At 45.7% G+C, this 17,462-nt stretch overlaps 2 protein-coding genes and 1 long non-coding RNA gene across 4 annotated transcripts in view; 1 reads left to right on the forward strand and 2 right to left on the reverse strand.

Annotated features, from left to right (window-relative positions):
* Window positions 1-6,362, reverse strand: part of ATP6V0D1 (ATPase H+ transporting V0 subunit d1) — a 33,996-nt gene extending 27,634 nt beyond the window's left edge. Inside the window, exon 1 of the mRNA XM_088135473.1 lies at window positions 6,163-6,362. Coding sequence (XP_087991599.1) covers window positions 6,163-6,298 — 136 coding nt within the window. The 5' untranslated portion in view covers window positions 6,299-6,362. The remainder of the gene's footprint in view (window positions 1-6,162) is intronic.
* Window positions 6,363-6,380: 18 nt separating this feature from the next.
* LOC148216568 (uncharacterized) lies at window positions 6,381-11,436 on the forward strand. The gene is made up of 2 exons (XR_015795151.1): window positions 6,381-7,576; window positions 11,026-11,436. It is a non-coding gene; the product is annotated as an uncharacterized LOC148216568 (long non-coding RNA).
* A 545-nt stretch (window positions 11,437-11,981) lies between these two features.
* Window positions 11,982-17,462, reverse strand: AGRP (agouti related neuropeptide). 2 transcript variants are annotated; one of them, XM_088135474.1, is made up of 3 exons: window positions 17,296-17,462; window positions 15,105-15,172; window positions 11,982-13,877 (listed from the first exon to the last, which is right to left on the reverse strand). In XM_088135474.1, the coding sequence occupies exons 1-3, from the start codon at window positions 17,456-17,458 to the stop codon at window positions 13,707-13,709; spliced, it is 402 nt and encodes a 133-aa protein (XP_087991600.1). In that variant the 5' UTR covers window positions 17,459-17,462; the 3' UTR covers window positions 11,982-13,706. The 2 variants fall into 2 exon arrangements, with proteins under 2 accessions (XP_087991600.1, XP_007444637.1); XM_007444575.3 differs by having other exon boundaries at window positions 11,982-13,898.

Genomic DNA, 17,462 nt, shown 5'->3' on the forward strand with positions numbered 1-17,462 from the left:
CCCAATAGAGATGCTATGGAATGACTTGAAGAGAGCCATACACATGAGACGTCCAAAGAATATGACAGACCTAAAGCAGTTCTGCCAGGAAGAATGGGCTAAAATCCCTCCTGAACGATGTGCAGGTCTGATCTACAGCTACAGGAAGCGCCTGGTTGAAGTTATTGCTGCCGGGGGGGGGGGGGGGTCAACCAGTTATTGATTCCAAGGGTTTGCTTACTTTTTCCACTAGCATTTTGAATGTTGAATGAGTGTTCAATAAAGACATGAAGGATCAGAATTGTTTTTGTGTTATTATTTTAGGCACATTATAGTTGTCAATACTCTTGACTTAGATGATGGTCAGATCACATTTTATGACAAATTAATGCAGAACACCATGAAATTCCAAAAGGTTCACATACTTTTTCTTGCAACTGTAGCAGTCTAGAAAATGTTGACTTTCAGCTTCTGGGTGAGGTTCTCTGGTGTACTAGACGGAGACGGTGTAGCGAAGTGAACACTGGCCAGCGATGATTTCTGGCCAGCGAAAATCTTTCAGGATAAAAGAGTCATGCCCTGAGAATAATGCCCACTATCATCAGAGGCCATGGAAATTTCACAGGAAGAAGAAAAGAAGAGAAAAAAGTGAAGAGAAATAGAAAAGTAAGAGTACAGGATGTTTAATGGAGTGGCGATTATAAATCAGAAGGAGTCTGGCAGTACCTTTTCTGGCAACAATTTTAATTAAAAGGCATAAACATTTGTGAGCTACAGCTCACTTCATCAGACAGAATGGAACGGCTAGACTGATGAAGGATTTAAACTGGGATAAGGGGGAAGGAGGGGTAGACAAAAGATAGGATGGTTATATAGATGGAGGGTACATGTGAGCAAAAATCAAAGCAGTAAAGGAGAGCCTCCCTAAACAATTTTAAAACCTCAACATAACAGCATTTCCAAAAAGGTGATCGATTTTCTGAATACAACCTTAGGTCTCTATTGTTTAATTTCTACAAGGAAGTAAAAACAAACCAAGAGGATGTCAATCACCATGGCTCCACATACAGTCATCCCAGAATAAATGAAATCATATAGAAAAGAGAGGCAGAGAAGAAATATAATAAAGGCTGGGGGTCTATCTCATGAGAGGAATGAGAAACCGCAAGCTGACTGTATGGACAAGCAAAGTATATCGCATGCATTCTGAGACAAGTGAAAGCCCGCAGAATTCCCAAGAAATTAAGGAGGGCTCCCTTTCCAAGGATTGCAATCAACTTTGGAAGGATGTTTTAAACTGAATGCCGTCTTGCCTTCCTCTAAACGTTAGAAGCGGTCATGGCAATTCCCCAGTGTCATCAATTCATCACAGAGGCCACAGCCACAGATATCCATTTAGGGTTTAGGCCAAAAAGTTATTCTGTCAGCCAGGACTCACGCTCCCCTGAGCAGTCTCCCCTGAGGGCTTGATAAGGCAACAGAAGGAGCAGCAGCCAGATGGCTGAAGGTTTGGGGGGCCTGTTCTGAGAGCAAAGAGAGGGAATCAAGGCCATCTACCTGAGAGTGGGAGAGTGCAGATTACACAAGAGCCAAAAGTGAGACTTCTGAATTAATTACATTGTTTAAACTGTTGCCATGTTTTACTCAACAAATGACTTTCAGAATTCTTCCTGTAACAAATTCATTGTTTGTCCTTCCTGTCCACGTTTAGAAAAGCCTTTCCCATGTATTATTTTCTACTTGCTTGCAGACATGGAAACTTGATTCAATTTTCCCTTCACAACAGCATATGCCTTTATTCAAAAGTTCCAAGAGATATGGATTGCCCTTTCTCTCTTCCCACCACCAGCAAAAGATTCTAGAAACAGCAAAAGCAGCAGCAGGAGAGCCCCATCCAGCCTGGACTGCTTAGGAAGACTTTGTCCGCAGAGCTCTCAGCTCCCCTAATTTGCCTCATAAAGAAACAAAGCAGCTCCTTCAAGCGGGGCCTTCTTAGGATGCTGGACAACCTGCTTCCATCCAAACTCTGTGGGACTTGCTCCCAGGGAAGCAACAACTGCTACTCAAGCCTGTTTAGTACCTAGCCTTAATATCTGCAGTGGAGTGAGATTGTAAAGCAATTGCACCAAGCATAGCAGATCTAACGAATGACTCACTGAAAAATTCAATGCCCACAACTTAGTGGAACCTCAAATTATAGAAATCAAAGAAAAATGGCAATGTGGTTACAACCCTTATAATGAGCTCCTCCTAAAAGTCCTTTTACTCCAGCTTTCATTTTGGTTTACTATCTATTTTCAGATCACTTGATCCTCCTTTAACTCCATCTTTTACTGTTTTATTATTGCTACTATTGGGCAGTCCTTTTTATTGCACTGCTGCCATGGGGAAAAGGAAGAAGAGGCAGCAGATACCCTCTGCAACACAGACTTCATCTAAGCCTCTGAAACAACAGAAAGTTGAGAGATACATCACAAGCAAGCAAGCCTCTCCTGTAAGTAATATCACCCCATTTCATTTATCCAACAGGTATGATTCTCTAGAGGGGGACCCACAGGCTGAGACTCAGAGTCAGCAACTTCTAGAGCTCTCCTCCTCTCTGGCATTTTATAACCAGACATAGTTTCCTGACAGCATAGACCGTTCTTTCAATCTTTGACTTGCTGACTACAGTTAAAAACAGAGTAGGTTCCCTAAAACAATATTTTGCATAATGGAAACAATTGAACAAAATTGCCCTCCCTGCCAAAGCAAATGATCTGTGCCTGGATTGTGCCCTACAAATAGCCAGTAGAGGAAAGGAGGATCTCACCCCTGAACTTAGCCTAAGAAAGGGAAACGACAGGGGGAAAAAGAGAAGGTTAAGCAATCCTACAGAGAAAGGCGAGGGACAAGCTCAGAAGGCTCTGGTTGGCCCCCTAGCTTGTTTTACCTCCTTAGAGCGGGTACAATCCAAATTCATCAAAGCGGCTCCCCGGATACCCTGCTGTGTCTCAAATGCTTATCTAGGACTGGAGATATGTAGGATAAAAGCTGAAGCCAAAATGTGTCTTGCTTCCATTAATCTTTGGTTAAAGCTTAACTTTTATCCTCAAGGCCTGGTCCATTATTTCTCCAGGACAACCTTCAATCTATATGAATTAAGGTTGTTAAATCTGAACTCCTAAGTCTGGGCTTCTCTCCCTCTTTGGTTCTCAAGATGGAATACGATCAGGCAGCCAAAACAAACCTTGAAGCAGAGGATAAAGGCAGATGTACAGAAGGCCCCAGCCCTCCTGTCATTAGCAAACAGCAGATATATTGTCACTGCTGCTGGCTATCTCACAGCTAGATACACCCAGCCATTGGAAAGCTTTCTCTCTTGCTTGACGCCATGCTCTCCCCTCTGCAGGACTGGGTGGCCAATATGAAAAAGTAGTATTGGCTAAAAGGCTCTGCCCCTGTGATTCTGGAGCGGTGGAAACCCCAGAACATGTTCTTCATTGCTCCTTTTACAGAGACATTTGAACCATGTATACATGCTGCAGTGGTCAAGCTGTGAGGCGACTAGGGCATGAGTGACTGTGTGAAGCCCCCCCCCCCCCATCCAGGAAAGAGCAGAACTGGTGCACCAGATGAAGTTGTGCAAGCCTTCAATACAAAGTAATACTCTTTAAATCACTGGAGGTCACTCAGAGCTTTGGAGCTGGACACCAGCAGAATGCAATTGATGTATTGCTCCTCATCACTCAGCTCCGAGGAAATAATCTTGAATATATTGTCTAAGCCTAAGGGGCTAGTTGAGAGAGAACAAGCTGAAATTAAATCCAACAAAATGGAGGTACCCCTTGGTAAGAAGGAAGCTACTCTGGGATTGAGGGAAACCTTTGTCTAAATGAGGTTGTCTCCCCCCACCCCCCGTGAAAGAGCAGGTTTAGAGTTTGGAAATGCTTCCTGACCCCCAGCTGTTACTTAAATAAAGGATTTAAGATATTGCAAGCAGATTCTAACCAAATACAGGTCGTCCTTGGTTAACTACAGTAATTGGGACTGGGAATTCCACTGCTAAGCAATGTGATCGTAAAGCGAGATATCACGTGACCACACTGGCAGCAGTTCCAGTTGTGGTTGTTAGGTGTGACACCATGTGATTACTATTTATGATCTCCTGACAGCTTCCCCATTGACTCTGCTTGTCAGAAGCCAGCAGTGAAGGTCACAAATGGTGATCACATGACCACGGGACACTGTGACCATCATACTTGCAAACCGGTTGCCAAGCGCTTGAATCACAATCATGTGACCGTGGGGATGCTGCAATGGCTGCAACTTTCAGGACCTGTTCAGTGCCATTGTAAGTTTGAACAGTTGCTGAGCAAATGGTTGTTAGCCGAGGACTTCCATGTAAACATCTTTTAATAGTGAAGAGCTATTGGACAGCAGGAATTATCACCTAGAACAGTGACAGGCAGTCTTTCGTTGGATGTGTTCAAGCAGAATCTGGACAGCTGCTTGTCAGAAATAATGTAATTTGCCCTGGGTTGGGAGTTTGGATTTGATTGTTTAAATGGCTCATTCCAACACTATGATTGTATCATCCTTAATCATCAAAACACCTTCAAAGCCACCACCCTCTGCACATCTGAGTACTTCCTCTACTCTTGTATGCCTATGATCAGAACTGCCAGGTAAATTTTATATCAAATATTCTACTATTATAGGCAAGTGCATACACAAGAAGTTGACAGATAAAATGCATCTTACGTATGATCATATCAGCAACCTAACCAGTATGGACCTAATGTCTGCTCTGGCTCAACTCTGCCTAGAACACTGAACCCCAATACCTGGGATAACATCAGTGATGAGGAAGGAACACAAACAGATTGGCTTTTATCTTGTACTGACATGGGAGAGAGCTGCTGGGGCACAATGAGTACAGATGCTGCTACTGGATTTGAAAGATCTGATACAATTACAGCTAGTATGCCAACAGCAACCCTTTCAGTCAACTTAGCAATGGTTCCCCATGCCTTGGTCACAACCCCTGCAATACACTTTACACTTCACCCTTGAGAAACGTCCAGAAATTACAACTGGTGAATAATGAAGCAGCCAGACCGCTGACATAAGGTAGAGGAATTGTCTCCCTTAACAATTTAAGTGTTGAACAAATTAATTAGTTGACAGCCTATGGGTCCCATCTCCCACAGTGAACGTGCCTGATTGTTTAAGCCAACAGGAAAGGCTGAAGAAGCTCCTGTTGCCAAAAGCTTCGGATGCAAGAAAGAGACTTCTCCTGTGCAGTTTCTAGAGAAGCATGTTTTGCTCCCATGATTTCAGAAAACGGTAAAAACACTTCTCTTTTGCTAACTTTTAATTAAAAGAACTTTAATTTTGTTCTTTATTTTATTTGCATTAATTTGTTCTGCATTTTTAATGCTTGTAAGCTGCTTTGAGTGTTGGAATAAACTGAAAGACAGGGTATAAATTCAGTAATAATAAATCCTGCCTTAAACAAAAATGCTTATTTTTCGCATTTGCAGTAACTAAAATGCCATAGCTGTCCCCACAAAAGGAAATCAGATATTTTTCCGTTTTACCAAAATGGCCATTTTTTCAGGGGCGAGGAAATAATAAGAACAAAGAAAGGCCGCCGCTGTATCGCCCCCCTCTGCTGATCCACTACCAGACCCCGAACCCGCGAGGCCAGGGACTGCTGTGCAGGCTGAGAGGAGCAGCCGAGCGGCCCGAGGGCTTCTCGGCCTCCTCGTCTCCGAAGCGCCGCCTGCTCGGCCCGCGCAGCCGTGCCCGCGCGGCTGTGCCAGCCCCGGCCCGCCGGAGAGGCCTGGCTTTTCGCACGCCGTGGCCCGACTTCCCCAGAGCGAGCGAGCGACCGAGCGAGCGAGCGAGCAAAGCCGCCCCGCCCGTCTGCAGGAACTGAGAGGCGGCCCCGCCGAGCTCTGCGCGAGGGCCGGGCCGGCCTGGATTCGAATCCTCCCCGCCGGCGACTCGTAATCCCTCCGTAGGATCGGTGCGAGGATGGAGAGGCGACATCTCTGAAGCAGAAGGGCGGATCTTCCGCCAGGGCGACCCTGGCCCTCTCCGCATCACGGGCCGTGAAGCGGGGAACACCAGGGGCCCAAGACGGGAGGCCCGCCCTCGCCCGCCCGCCCCGCAAGGGAGGCCCGCTCCGCCACCGACCTTCCAGGCTCTCGCACTGGACCAGGTTGACGTAGTCGGCTTGGCTGAGCACCCCGGCCTTGAAGCCGCGCACCAGGCCCTCCAGGTAGCCGCTGTCCACGTTGAAGTACAGCTCCGGAAAGCAAGACAGCAGCATGGCGGCGGCGGCGGCGGTGGAGCCCAGCCTGCCCCGTGACGCTCGGCACTTCCGCCGCCGCAGGGGCCATAGGCGCGCGCGACAGGAGCGGCTTCCGGCGCCGCCAGAGCGCCCCTCTTCCGGGGAGGCGCGCGGCCGCGAGCGAGCCGATGACGCAGGCCGGGGGGCGATCGGGCTCCCACCCCGCTGATCGGCTCTCCGGTCGGCGGACGGGCCCCGCGAGGCAGCGCAGGCGAGAAGCCGCAGCGGCGAGGACTGCCCTGGCTGCGGGGCGGCGTCTCTCCCCGTTTTGCCCCCCGGAAACTAGGGAGGGCCCCTTCTGAGACGCTCCCCGCGCGGGTGCTTGAGGGAAACGCCTGGCGCCGCCTGTCAGGATCTACGCAAACCAGATTCTTCGATTGCTTTATATGTTTTAATTACTAATTATACTTTTGCTTTAATTGCTAAACATAGATTAATAGAGTAGTGCTGGGAATGTTATTCTAACCGTTTGCTTGACCTGCCATAAGGGGGGGAAGGAGGAGGCCAGGTGTTGTTATCTCTATCTTCAGCCAGACATCCAAGGCCAGGAGGTGTGAGAACTGGTGGAAGGCGAAGAGCTGCAAGTGGGAATAGAAACCTAGAAGGGGGGGAAGTTGGGCTTAAAAAGACAAGGCTTTGCTATGTTGAGGCAGACTCAACAAAATGTCAGAGTCTGCACACTCAATCCCAAAGTTCAGTAAATCCTCTGGAGACCAAAAAGTTCCATTACAGATTTCTTTATTTTAGGAGAAGCGGCTTCGACATTCCCCGCGTGCTGGATCCATCCGTCTAGGGAATTCGGGTCTCCCCGGGCGAATGCCAACTTCCAGAGATCGCGCCGCATCCCTTGCTGGAAGCAGTCAATTTTGAACTGCTCCGGCCAATCAGGTAGCAGCCCCGCAATGCCGCGAAACTCCAGGGCGTACTCGCTGAGGCTACGTGTTCCCTGACGCATTGTGCTCAGTTGCGCCCGGGTGCGGGTAACGACCCCGGGCATCTGGCGCCTTCCTGCCCTAAGCCGCCACCCGCACGGGGGGGAAGGCGAAAAAAGCCGCTGGAGCAGTGCAAAAAACCGGCGCGAAAGGGAAAAAAGGAACCGCTGCGGCAGGCACAGAATCGCCGTTCCCAGACCTCGTCATTTACAAAAATGGATCCGTTGGAAAAGATCAAAAGGCAAACGTCGAGATCGACAAGCCTGCTCATGAACCCAAGGCGGAGCCGGAGGAGGAGGAAGACGACTCCGATGACGATGATTCGGTGAGTGTTACCACCCTTAAAGTGACTATTTCAGCGCTCAGAACAGAGTACAAAGCCACGCTAACCGCGCTAATGGATACCGGCTGCTCACGCTGTTTGATCAGTCCCATACTGGTGAACGCGTTGGAGCTAAGGGTGAAAAAAATAAAGACCCCGATAGTGTTCACCCAGCTGGATGGTTCCAAAGCAGGGGGAGGGGCAGTGCTGTATCGTACGGAGCCTTTTGAGCTGCAAGTGGGGACCCACAAAGAGACTATTAAATGCTTAGTGGCTCCTTTAGGGAATTACGCCCTGATTCTCGGAGCGAACTGGGTGAAAAAGTGGGATCCTCGTGTTTTTTGGAAGACGGGGCAGTTGCAATTTGCAGATGGAATTTATTTGGGACCTGAGCAGTCAGGAAGAACGGAAACTGCAGCAACAGCTTGCAGCATGAACAAATCCCTAGAGTTGGACCCAGAGTCCCTTAAAGACATTCCTGAACCCTACAGGGATTTACAGGCTGTGTTCAGCAAAAAAGAAGCAGACACACTGCCTCCCCACAGAGACACTGACTGTGCCATAGAGATCCAGCCAGGAGCTAAATTCCCAAAAAAGAAAACTTATTCAATGACCCAAAAAGAGCTTGCTGCTCTGAGGGAATTTATAGACACAAATCTGGCAAGGGGCTTTATACAACCAGCTAAATCGAACATGGCAGCTCCCGTGTTATTTAGGGAAAAGAAAGATGGAAGCTTGAGGCTCTGCACGGATTACAGGGGCCTCAATGCAATCTGCAAAGAAAATAAATATCCCCTCCCGTTAATGAAGGATCTGCTTGCTCAACTTTCAAAAGGAAAGATATTTACTAAATTGGACTTAAGGGAGGCATATTTCAGAGTAAGAATTCGCAAAGGGGACGAACATTTCACGGCTTTTTCAACTCCTTTTGGCTGCTATGAATACAAGGTCCTCCCGTTCGGCCTTTCGGGAGCGCCCGGGGTATTTATGCAACTAATTAATGAAGTGCTACATGAGCATTTATATCAAGGAGTGCTGGTTTACTTAGATGACATCTTGATCTACTCTGACAACCTAAAAGACCATGTAAAATTGGTGAGGACTGTTCTGAAAAAATTGTTGAAAGCTCAATTATATGCCAAACTGTCAAAATGTGAGTTTCATAAAAAACAAGTAGACTACCTGGGGTATCGCATTTCTAAGGCAGGAATTGAAATGGACCCTGCTAAAGTAAAAGATGTTTTGGGTTGGGAACCACCTAAAACTAGAAGGCAATTGCAAAGTTTCTTAGGCTTTGCCAATTTTTATCGCCAATTCATTCCAAACTTTGCACAAGTGGCTTTGCCATTAACAGATCTACTAAAAACAAAAGGCAAAGTGATGGCTAAAGCTCAAAAACCCGGGCCCCCGATAACATGGACAGAAGAGTGCCAAAGAGCTTTTGAGGCTCTGAAAACTTTATTTACAGCAGAGCCAATTTTGAAACACCCAGACCCTGACAAGCCTTTTATAATACAGGCCGATGCCTCAGACGTAGCAATTGGGGCTGTGTTACTTCAAAAGATGAAGAGGGTGCACTCAAACCCTGTGCTTATATTTCTCGCAAATTCACTGAGACAGAAAGGAGGTGGCTTGTTTGGGAAAAGGAGGCTTTTGCAGTACGCTGGGCCCTTATGACCTGGAGACATCTCCTAGAGGGAGGAGCCCAGCCATTTGAAGTATGGACAGACCACAAGAATTTGGAGTCTCTTACAGCTCCAAGAAAGCTGTCACCTAAGCAAGTACGCTGGGCCCAATTTTTCAGTCGCTTTAACTTCACTTTAAAATTCATACCAGGAGGGAAAAACTTTTTAGCTGATGCGTTGTCAAGATTGCCTCAGCATAACAGCCAAAGAGAACAGGTGGTAGCCCCGGTAATCCTTAAAGCACCACCTCAACTAGAACCTGGCTCAGTAGCTCTAACCAGGTCTCAGACAAAACTCCAGAAACAAAAACCTACCACCGACTTACTCCAAAACATAAATGCTGCTTTGGATTCAGATAAATGGTTCCAGAATAATAAAAATATTTTAACCCATGAGGACCAAGCTTGGTGGATGGGAGACAAGCTTTATGTGCCACTTTCATTTCGTAAACAAATTCTAGAAAGGGGACATGATGACAAGTCTTCAGGCCATTTTGGATTTATAAAAACCTTACACCTTCTGCGCAGGCAATTTTGGTGGCCGACAATGAGAAAAGACATTTCTGACTATGTTTCTACATGCCCTGTGTGTGCAATGTCAAAAAAGAGAGGGGGAAAACCTCTTGGCCTTCTTCAATCTGTATCATCTCCAAAAAAACCTTGGGAAGAAATTTCCATGGACTTTATTGTAGACCTACCTCTGAGTAATCACAACACAGTGATTTGGGTTGTGGTGGACCTATTTTCTAAACAAGCACATTTTATTCCATGTTCATCAATTCCGACTGCTAAAAAATTAGCTAAACTGTTCATTGCACACATTTACCGCCTCCATAGCGCCCCCAAGAGGGTGATTTCAGATCGCGGCCCACAGTTCACCTCTAAATTTTGGAAGGAATTTCTTACATTACTTGGATCTAATCAAGCTTTGAGTTCCAGTTTTCATCCGGAGACTGACGGATCTACGGAGAAAATTAACTCTTTATTGGAACAATATTTAAGATGTTTTACAAATCATCAGCAAGATGATTGGTCTGAGCTCCTTCCTTTTGCTGAAGTAGCTTACAACAACACAGTGCATCAAAGCACTGGTTTTACACCATACAAAATAGCATCTGGCCAGGACTTTCCACCTTTCCCAGAATTGCCTCTTAAAAACCTGCCTGAACTCTCAGCAGACCAATGGATAAACAACATTATAACTTTATGGCCACTAATTGTGAAATCTCTGGAAAAAGCAAAAAGCCAGCATAAAAAATTCGCCGATAGAAAACGTACTGCAAACCCACCTTGGAAGGTAGGCGACCTAGTCTGGCTTTCTACAAAGAACTTAAAATCTTCCCAACCATCCAAAAAACTTGCTCCAAAATATGTGGGACCTTTCCCAATTGAGAAAGTTATAAACCCTGTGGCATTTAAATTAACTTTGCCAAAACATTATAGAAATATTCATCCTGTTTTTCATGCAAATTTGTTGAAAGCATTCAAACCCTCTGAGACATGGCATCCTGATCCAACTCCACCAACCCCTGTCATGATTGAAGGACAAAGTCACTTTGAAGTACAAGACGTTTTGGACTCTAGAAGACATAAAGGCAAACTCCAGTACCTAATTCAGTGGAAGCATTTTCCCAAGACCCATCATGAATGGGTAGACAGTATTAATGTTAAAGCACCTAAGCTGCTTCTTCGTTTTCACTCAAAGTACCCTGACAAGCCTAAGTAGACATTTTAATGTTCATTCTTGTATTTCTATTTTCTTTTTCAGATTTTCTTCCGAATGTAGGCACATTCGTTCTGTTGGAGGGCGGCATGTCAGGATCTACGCAAACCAGATTCTTCGATTGCTTTATATGTTTTAATTACTAATTATACTTTTGCTTTAATTGCTAAACATAGATTAATAGAGTAGTGCTGGGAATGTTATTCTAACCGTTTGCTTGACCTGCCATAAGGGGGGGAAGGAGGAGGCCAGGTGTTGTTATCTCTATCTTCAGCCAGACATCCAAGGCCAGGACGTGTGAGAACTGGTGGAAGGCGCGAAGAGCTGCAAGTGGGAATAGAAACCTAGAAGGGGGGGAAGTTGGGCTTAAAAAGACAAGGCTTTGCTATGTTGAGGCAGACTCAACAAACTATGATGCTGTGCGCTTCTCCTAAAATAAAGAAATCTGTAATGGAACTTTTTGGTCTCCAGAGGATTTACTGAACTTTGGGATTGAGTGTGCAGACTCTGACACCGCCCTTCTGCGCTCTCCAGGCGGCCGGCGGATAAGGGCCGCGTCCTTCCTGCCGGGGGGCCCGGACCGTCGGTCCCTCGGTCGGCCGCGGCGGGGCTCTTCCTGCCCAGGCCGCGGGTGTGCGGCGGAGGACCCTGCGGCGGGAGCCCTGCAGAAGGCTTCGCCGCCGGGGATCTGGCCGTAGAAGCGCCCAGCGAGTGGGACCGAGACGTCCGCTTGGGGTCTACGCCAGAGTTTCTCGCCCTCGGCAACCTTAACCTGCGTGGACCTCAGCCCCAGAATTCCCCGGCCAGCTTCTGCGGGTTGAGGCCCGCACGGGTTAAATTTGCTGAGGTTGAGAAACACCGTGTGTCTGCTGGCAGGGTGTGGCGCCCGCCAGGAGCACCAGAGGAGCGAGCCAGAAGCCGCGGGTGAGGCGGCAGCCGCCTTTTCCTGTACCGCGGAGCCGCGGGATTTGCACGCGTGCGCGTGCGCTGACTGCGCGCTCTTGAGGTGCGGGACAACGGGGGAGCCATGAGGGGTCAGTGCCCTCATCTTTTCCACACTGATGACCTGTCCGAATGGCCGTGCTGTGTCCCGGATGTCACAGAGGGTGTCAGCAGCTTCCACTTCATCAGTGGCAAAAACTGCAATGCCACCCACGCTTTCCTTGGCCAAATTAAGTTCCATGCCTAGTCTTTTCTCATGACAGCATCTCTTGCTGTATCGAACAGCAATAGGGACGAGACACATCCTTGGCATATCCAAGTGTTGACAGGGAAGCCCTCTAAGGGTCTGACACGAGCCCTGCAGATTGAGTCATCATAAAGGTGGTGTGTGAGCTATATGATCTTAACTTGGCATTCTGTCAGCCGCAACAGCTTTCCAAAGTGTGGATCCATGCCCATTGTCAATGGCAACTGCAGGGTCAATGGACACTATGATGAATTGGATTCATTCTTCTTTGACTTATGGTGTAAATATCTGGCCACAGCAACCCTGGTTTGGACAGAAGCCAGCTTGTGCTTCATGGGCCACTTATTCTCTTTGCTGGTTTATTCAGAGTTGGAATATTTTACTCCTGGAGAGTAGACTGATCCCATAGTAGTTTTTGTCCTGTGTGAGTATAAACAGGTACGGCAGTTGAGAATGTTGGCATTGATGCTATGCATAGAACACTGAAGAGTTCACAGCATAGTGTAAAGTACCCAATATTCTCATTGATAATGCAGCTTTCTTGCAATTCTGCAGCAATATTATCCCAATACAGTCTTCCAATTTCAGACAACAATGGATGGCATGGTGGATTGGGATGTATCAACTGATTTACATCTTAGTGATGTCCAAGCATTCATCTTATGTCTGATAACCAGCATTTATGGGAATTGGGCCAAAGGGACTTCATGTATTTACTTACAGCTGTAGCAAACTGATTTGAAGCTTCCTCAGTATGTTCTGGTTCTGCAAGCATTGCAAAGTGGTTGGATAGGGCCAGTTGGAACTGTTGCTTGAAGGCAGGGTTGGTTAATTGAGACCATTCTCTAGTGTGAACATTTTGCTTTGGGGGTGAGTCTCTTCAGTCAGAGCTGCACAGTTGCACAGGCAGTTGCATGTATAAGATGGTGCTCAGACCCACAGTTACCTCCCCACAACACACAAACATTTTTAAATTAAATTCTCGGTTGGGTATTATAAAATGTTACAGGACTGTGGCATCCTTTTCACTGGGTACATGCCACATAGGTTGGAGCTTTGTAGGTGTTGGAATATGCTGTTTCCAATTATTAGTCCATTTCCTGATGTAGGTGATAAGAGGTGCAAACCATGCCCCAAATTTCTGAGTGTGTCCTTGCCCATTTGCCCCAGTAAGAGCAGCTTGGCTCTTGCCTTCTGAGTTAAGGTAAAGGGATAATTCTGTAAATAAAAGAATCTGAACACCATATTGGAATCTGGAAAACAGAAATTCATGGAAAGTAAAGATAGGTTTGGACAATAAGATAAAACTCAGATTATGGAAATGGTGGAAATAAGATGAGAAGGCTGGAGACTTTGATTGAGGTTGGGTGGAAACATAGAGAAGCAACTGTTCAAAGTGCTTTTAGCTTTCTGGCTTTACTTAAGTAAGACAATCACATTTCAGCTATTCCTTCTCATAGGCTATTTATTGGAATGGTAAAAGGAATATAGATATATACACCCCAAGATTAGTAAATGACAGCCTGCAGGATGGAGGCTAATTCCTGCCACAGGGGAAAGTGCTGCTAAATTTCTTGCAAAAACAGTTAGCATTGAAAAAGCGGCAGTAGCAGGTGGCACACGGGTCACAGCATGGCAGTTTGTGCCCAAGACAAGATTCCTGGATACGGACACATCTCCGCGGAGAACGCTCTTCCCGGTGTTGGGCCTGCAGTGCTGCTGACATCATCTGCAATGAGACCGCAAAGAGCATCATATCAGAGGCAATATTTTACGCATGTCTGAAGTGTTCTAATGCGAACCTGCCCTGAAAATACATTTGGGAAAAAAAAGGTGCTGTTTTGCTAAGGAGAGAAAACCATGCCTGTATACATAGCAGTTTAATATGTATGTTTTAAAACAAATGGAGGCATAAAGTAGAAAAACAGTCTGGGACACTTTTAAGCAATGATTTATTATTTTAGCTCCAGGCCTTATTTATTGACATTTTATAGAACAGGCGCATGACATTGTTAGCCACCAGCAAGCCTGTTTTCTCAGAGCTGCCTCCAGTGATGCAGCTTCCATGGGATGGATCTGTGGAGGGAGATTTATTAGCCAGTATTCTTACCAATCTTTTTAATATTTTGAATAACAGATACAGTAATGAAATAACAGCTAAAAGTGAGCATTATATTCCTCTACTAATATTTTAAAGAAAATATACTACAGCAGTTGAAGTTGCTGAAAAACCTGCTGCCATACACTCCCACATGCTTTAAAGCACAGGGAACAAGGACAACTGGTGCGGACAAGTTTAGCTGTGACAACTTAAGAATGGGACTTCATTTGGAAGCTGTTGTGACACTTCCTGAAAGGCCATTTCCAGACTGACGCAATCCTTAAGGAGCTTCCTTGGCTAAAGTTGCACAAGGGTTCTTCTGGATGGTCTGTGCCCTGAGCAGCAGGGTCAACAAGCTACCAGGAAGTGTTTGTTCTACTGTAAGACTATGGGGACTCTCCAAACAGAATGCTCTGGTCTGTATTGTGAGGGCTGCTCTGTGCAAGGGTTGATAGTCCAAATTTACAGAAATTAATTACAATGATCATTCTGTGGTATTGTTGGATTGGCAGAATGCATGCCTTGATGCATGAAATCCCAATTTAGGAGCATAAGAAGTGGGCATGATTAAATCAGACCATCGGCCCAGCTAGGCCAAGGCACTTCAGAGTTTAAAGCAAGATCTTTCTCAGCCATATCTGAAAAAATGAGGCCGCCTGCTTGCAAACCAAGTGCTACTGAAATTAAGTAGCACTTAATTTCTATTAAGTTAAAGGATTTCAGGGCTGGGAAGGATCCTGGAGAGCCACTGTCCATCGGAGGAGAAAACAGTCAACAGTTATTCTTGGAGATTTGCTTTTCGCAGGAGCAGAAAGAATGGGTCGAAAACGTTACCATCATGCCAGCTTCTGGCATAAGATCATCTTGGGCTATTGGCATCTCCAGAGCCACTTGTTTAAAATCTGTGAAAGAGAGTAAGGATATGTGAATTAGATTCCAAGAGCTGAAGGGAGTTTGAGAAACCAAAGGAGAAACTGCTGCCAACAATTGCACATCAAATCAATACACCATTTAAACTTCCAGCCCAGAATGCTGAAGAAGCCATCTGCATCCTTCCCATCAGATGCTGACCAGGAAGGCAAGAACCCCCAGGGAGAGAAGAAGGTTGCTCTGGCAAAGAGGGGCAGACAGTTCAACAAGGACAATGGCCACCCAGCTGCAAGGAGAGGCCGTGTCTGCACCCTCATTCCAGCTATTGAGTTTCAGCCCTCATCAGAGTGATGAGGGTCCGTGGGGATTACGTGCAAAAGATTTGGGAGAGGGAAGACACCTCCTTCTTGGCAAACCTCTGATAGTGGTCCTGAGCAGGAGAAAACATTGCTCGTGAGAATTAGTTCTGGCGTGTACATCAGAAATGCATTTTAGCTGGTTAAAATATTCATGAAGCAGCTCTTGTGTTCGTTCTTTGCCACATCTATTATACATAATTTTAATGTTTTCCACAGACACCTAGAAATCAGCAGGATAGGATCCAGGGAGAGCTCGTTGAAGCATGAAAAGAACGTCTATCATTTAACATTCAGAAGTTTCAGAGGAACTTCCCCTTAACCAACTCACCTCCTTTGAGTTCCTATCTCAGTTCTCAAGATTCTGTACTCCGCCCCTAATTCTCAACATTAAAACTCATTAAGTAAAGTGAACTTTGCTTCCTTCATTGCAGTTGAAGAGCCTGACATTACAGAATGAATATAATTCATATAAGAAATATCATAAAAATATAAGAGCAAAATTTTTACGATGAAAGCTTATCACAATTAGTGAAAGATACTGGGGTGATGAAAAATCCTGAACCTGGGACAGTTTACTTTTTGATGGTGTCAAGAGTCCTTTCCCTTTGCAAATAATTCTTGCTTCCGTCAATTCATATACTGATTTGTCCCTATGTCCTTGAAGCTTTTCACTTCTCACCTCTCTTATTGAGGATCTCATCAGCTTCATCCAATCACCACGTTTTTGGTCTTCTCTTTCCTTTTGAGTTATTCACTCCTCCAGGGAAGCAAGAATTATTTGCAAAGGCAGAAAGGTATGAAGAGGTATAGTGAATGGTGTGGTATAAGGGACATTTCCCTTATGTCTTATGTCTTTAATTTCTTTGGGTTGCTATTTTTATTCCATCTTTGGAATTTCATGTGCTGCTTCATCTTACTGTATTTGCATGACTGTACTTTAAAGTCTTATTATTAATTCTGTGTGTCTTTCTACTATTGGAAGCAATGAGGTTGCTTATAAATAATATAAATAAAATTGCTCCCCTCTGTTGCATACTTGGGCAGTTTTCCTTCATTCACTGTTGGAACTGGAGCACGAATGTGCAGCTACACCAAAGGAATTGGATTGGTAAGGTTGCCCACAAATAATTCAAGCAACCATCAATGGTTTAGGCAACAAATTGAGGTGACAAATTATATGTAACCCATCAAAATGTCCTAGACTTTGCAACTGATGTCCCTTCCATAGGTTGAGCCTGTGCTCATAAACTTACTTTTATTTGTTTGTTAGATTTATATCCCATCTTTCTTCCAGGAGTTCCTACACAGCCCTCCTCCATTTTTCCCCACAACAAACCAATAAAGAAGGTTGGGCTGAAAGAAAAGGACTCAGCCCCAGGTCATCCAGTGAGTTTCCATGGCAGGGGGAGGACTAGAACCTGGGTCTCTCCAATCCTTTCATAACCTCATCAGAGAAGACTTTTCTTCTCCAGTGATCACAGGACTCTGCTCTGTTAACTAGGAGACCAAGGACAGTTGTGTGGTGTTCATTTGGGGTGTGTGTGTGTGTGTGTGTTTGTGTGTGTGTTATAATCTATTGTAAGCTATTTGAGGAGCATTCAGTCACACAAACATGACAATTTTTGGCTAACAAAATCAAAACAACCACCAGGAGAAAACCACGTAGTATGGGAATGTGTGGGAGTACACAGGAGATACCCTTCTTTCCAAGAACCTACTTCTATCATTTTCTATTCAGTAGCAACCAAACACAGGCACATCTGGAAGCTGTATGAAGAAGACATGAAAAAAATTACCTGGGATGTGTACCTCCTTGACCATCTCCATGAGACTTGGAGAGCTGGACCTGCCTGCATCTTCCAGGATAGGTCTCCTCTCATCCAGATGGCTGTGGCTGGAAGCCAGGAGGGCAAGGGCCACCTGTAGGAGTCCTGAGGACAGCAGCAGTCGCCTCAACATAATC

Source organism: Python bivittatus, unplaced genomic scaffold, assembly GCF_059951505.1.
Source record: "Python bivittatus isolate LINGU-HERP-01145 unplaced genomic scaffold, Pbiv_v1 ctg000170_np1212, whole genome shotgun sequence".
NCBI lineage: Eukaryota > Metazoa > Chordata > Lepidosauria > Squamata > Pythonidae > Python > Python bivittatus.

Coding starts and splice junctions, on each gene's coding strand:
- AGRP (XM_007444575.3), bottom strand. CDS start 17,458: ATGTTGAGGCGACTGCTGCTGTCCTCAGGACTCCTACAGGTGGCCCTT. Junction 15,173..17,295: donor CAAGGAGGTACACATCCCAG/GTAATTTTTTTC, acceptor TCTCTTTCACAG/ATTTTAAACAAGTGGCTCTG. Junction 13,899..15,104: donor TGCCAGAAGCTGGCATGATG/GTAACGTTTTCG, acceptor GTCTCATTGCAG/ATGATGTCAGCAGCACTGCA.